This window comes from Pinus tabuliformis, chromosome 5_1 (assembly GCF_031772625.1).
Source record: "Pinus tabuliformis cultivar Carrire ecotype Pingquan chromosome 5_1, CPIR1, whole genome shotgun sequence".
Classification (NCBI taxonomy): domain Eukaryota; kingdom Viridiplantae; phylum Streptophyta; class Pinopsida; order Pinales; family Pinaceae; genus Pinus; species Pinus tabuliformis.
In genome coordinates, this window is record NC_142305.1 from 745,949,998 (window position 1) to 745,952,282 (window position 2,285).

At 48.5% G+C, this 2,285-nt stretch overlaps 1 protein-coding gene across 1 annotated transcript; it reads right to left on the reverse strand.

The window, feature by feature from the left end:
* Positions 1 to 1,120: 1,120 nt before the first annotated feature.
* Positions 1,121 to 1,468, reverse strand: LOC149167097 (uncharacterized). The gene has a single exon (XM_089430358.1). It carries the CDS (start codon positions 1,466 to 1,468, stop codon positions 1,121 to 1,123), a length of 348 nt encoding a protein of 115 aa, XP_089286484.1.
* Positions 1,469 to 2,285: the final 817 nt, after the last annotated feature.

Consider the following 2,285-nt stretch of genomic DNA (forward strand, 5'->3'; position numbering starts at 1 on the left):
TAAGCCCAGCAAAAGGAAGGAACTCTGCACCAAACATCTATCAAGTCTAGCAGCAATGTGACCAGGACCTATTCTTTTGTTAGACCAGGTGTACTTACCATTTTCTGGGGGGATGTCAAGCAGATCCCAGTCCTGCATGAGGTCTTCCACCCATTCCCTTGCAGGATCCCTTATGATTGTGCCTCCTCGCTTTTCCTCCATGCACAAGGTAAGGTTTAGATCCCCTACCACAATGATGTTTTCCAAATTTTCTGACTCCGACAGTTGTCTGATGGAGTCCCAACACTCCCTTTTCTCCCCTATATTTGTTGGAACATAGACATTGAAAAGACTAACTTCCTCCCTCGAGTCCAAAGGCTGGAGCTTCAAAAACAGCTAGTGGGTGTTGTGCAACTTGGTGACCAGCCTATACTTGAGAGGGTTCCAGAGGGAGCCCAGACCCCCAGAGTCTCCTCGTGCTGAAACTGCATATCCGCTGCTTCCTTTCCAAATTTTTTTACTGATTTGGAGAAACTCCTTGTCCTCCATTTTGTTCTCCTGAATTAGAGGAATTTCTGGAGCTCTCTTCTTATAAGGCCTCTCGTTGCTTCTTCTTTCACTTTTCTCCCCATTCCTCTGCAGTTCTAGGAGACAATCTTCATCATTTATTTTTATGATGATGGGCTCCCTTGGAGCCCTGCACTTGGTTTTTGATCATCTTCGGATTTTTGCCAAGGAGTTTCTCCAGAGTGGGCTGACTACCCTGAAGCTTGTCTTTGTAAGTTTCCTGATCTCTCTTTTCTCTAGCAGATTTGCGGCCCCTTGCAGATCTTCTGACCAATGTCTGCATGTCTCCTATTTCTCCATCCTCCTCAGACTCCTTCGAGTCATGTTCCTCCTCGAATGCTTCTGTTTGCTTATCCTTGTTTCTTGCCGTGGCGCTTTCTTCAGGTCTTGCATCTGCTGAAGTCATTTTTTCTGGAGGTTTATCTTGCCTATCTTCTTCCTGAGGAGTCTCTTCAGCAGAGCTTAAGACCTCATACCTATTTTCTTGGCTTTTTGGCGGGGGAACATTCTGGGTGGAGGCAGGTTGGGGGCCATGAACCCCAGATTTCTTGTGAGATGTCTTTGACCTCTTGACCTAGTTCCAGCCCTCTTCCTTACCTTTCTCTGCTTCCCCTTTGTTCGGGCACCCTCTTGCAAAATGGCCATAGATGTGACATTTACGACATTTGAAAGGGAGTTGCTCATAGTCCAGCACTTGCACATGCGTCCAACTGCCAACCTTTAATTTGATGGCCTCCGGAAGCCCCACCTCTAAGTCCACCTCGACACAGATTCGGGCGCAATCGTACTGATCATTGTTGTTTGCTCTATCAATGAATTTTCCCAAAGTATTTCCTATGTGCTTGAGGGACTCCCAGTTCCAACAATGCACTGGAAGATTAGGGAGCCGAACCCAGACAAGGATCACCGTTGGGACATCCATGGCCGGATCGAAGTCAGGGGTCCATTTGTTGAGGTAGAGGCCCTGAGGTCCCATGAAATAGGGCCCATTCCTGAAGATCAGGTCTTTGTCCTCCTTTGTGTTGAACTCAAACAGGAAGAAGCCTCTACCCAGAAAATAAGAGGTGACATTGTTTTTGATCAGCGGAACCCAGTTCTTGATGACCCAATTTTCCGTTGATTTTGGCGAGGGCCAAAGGCCCGTGAATTGACCCACCAGGGCACGATCTGCCAGGGACAAAGCGACCTGGATCGGGCCCTCAGGAGGGAGGTTTACCTCCGGAACATCGTCGAGCCTTTTGACGAACTTAGAGACTTCGGACTTCTTCTTTTTAGGCAGCGAAGCAAGAAGAGAGGAGAAGGCTGCTTCAGCTTCCGGGGATGGAGCTTGCGAGGGACTGATAGGCGAGCCTTGGGCCTCCATGGCAAAGCACAAATCAGCAAAACCGATCTGCACCAAGCAAATACAGGAAGCGAGGCATCTCAAGACCGGAATGAAGGAAAAAGGATCCGATCAGACCCTGTAGGAACCGAGGGCGCCGATCCAAGCAGATCTGACAAGAGCAGGAGGCTCAGCGAGATCTTGAAGAAGAGCAGGAGGGAGGGACCTAGCAGATCCGAGCGACCCAGAGGTCAGGAGGACCAGGGTCAGGGGCGGAGTCGGCCGAGAGGGCAGAGCCCAGTCTCAGTCTGCGTAGAGCAGGTCGCAGCAGGAGGCAACAACGCTCGATTATTACTATTATAATAGTATTAATATTATTATTAATGTCTTGTGTAACTAATTAATAATTTTTTTTAGT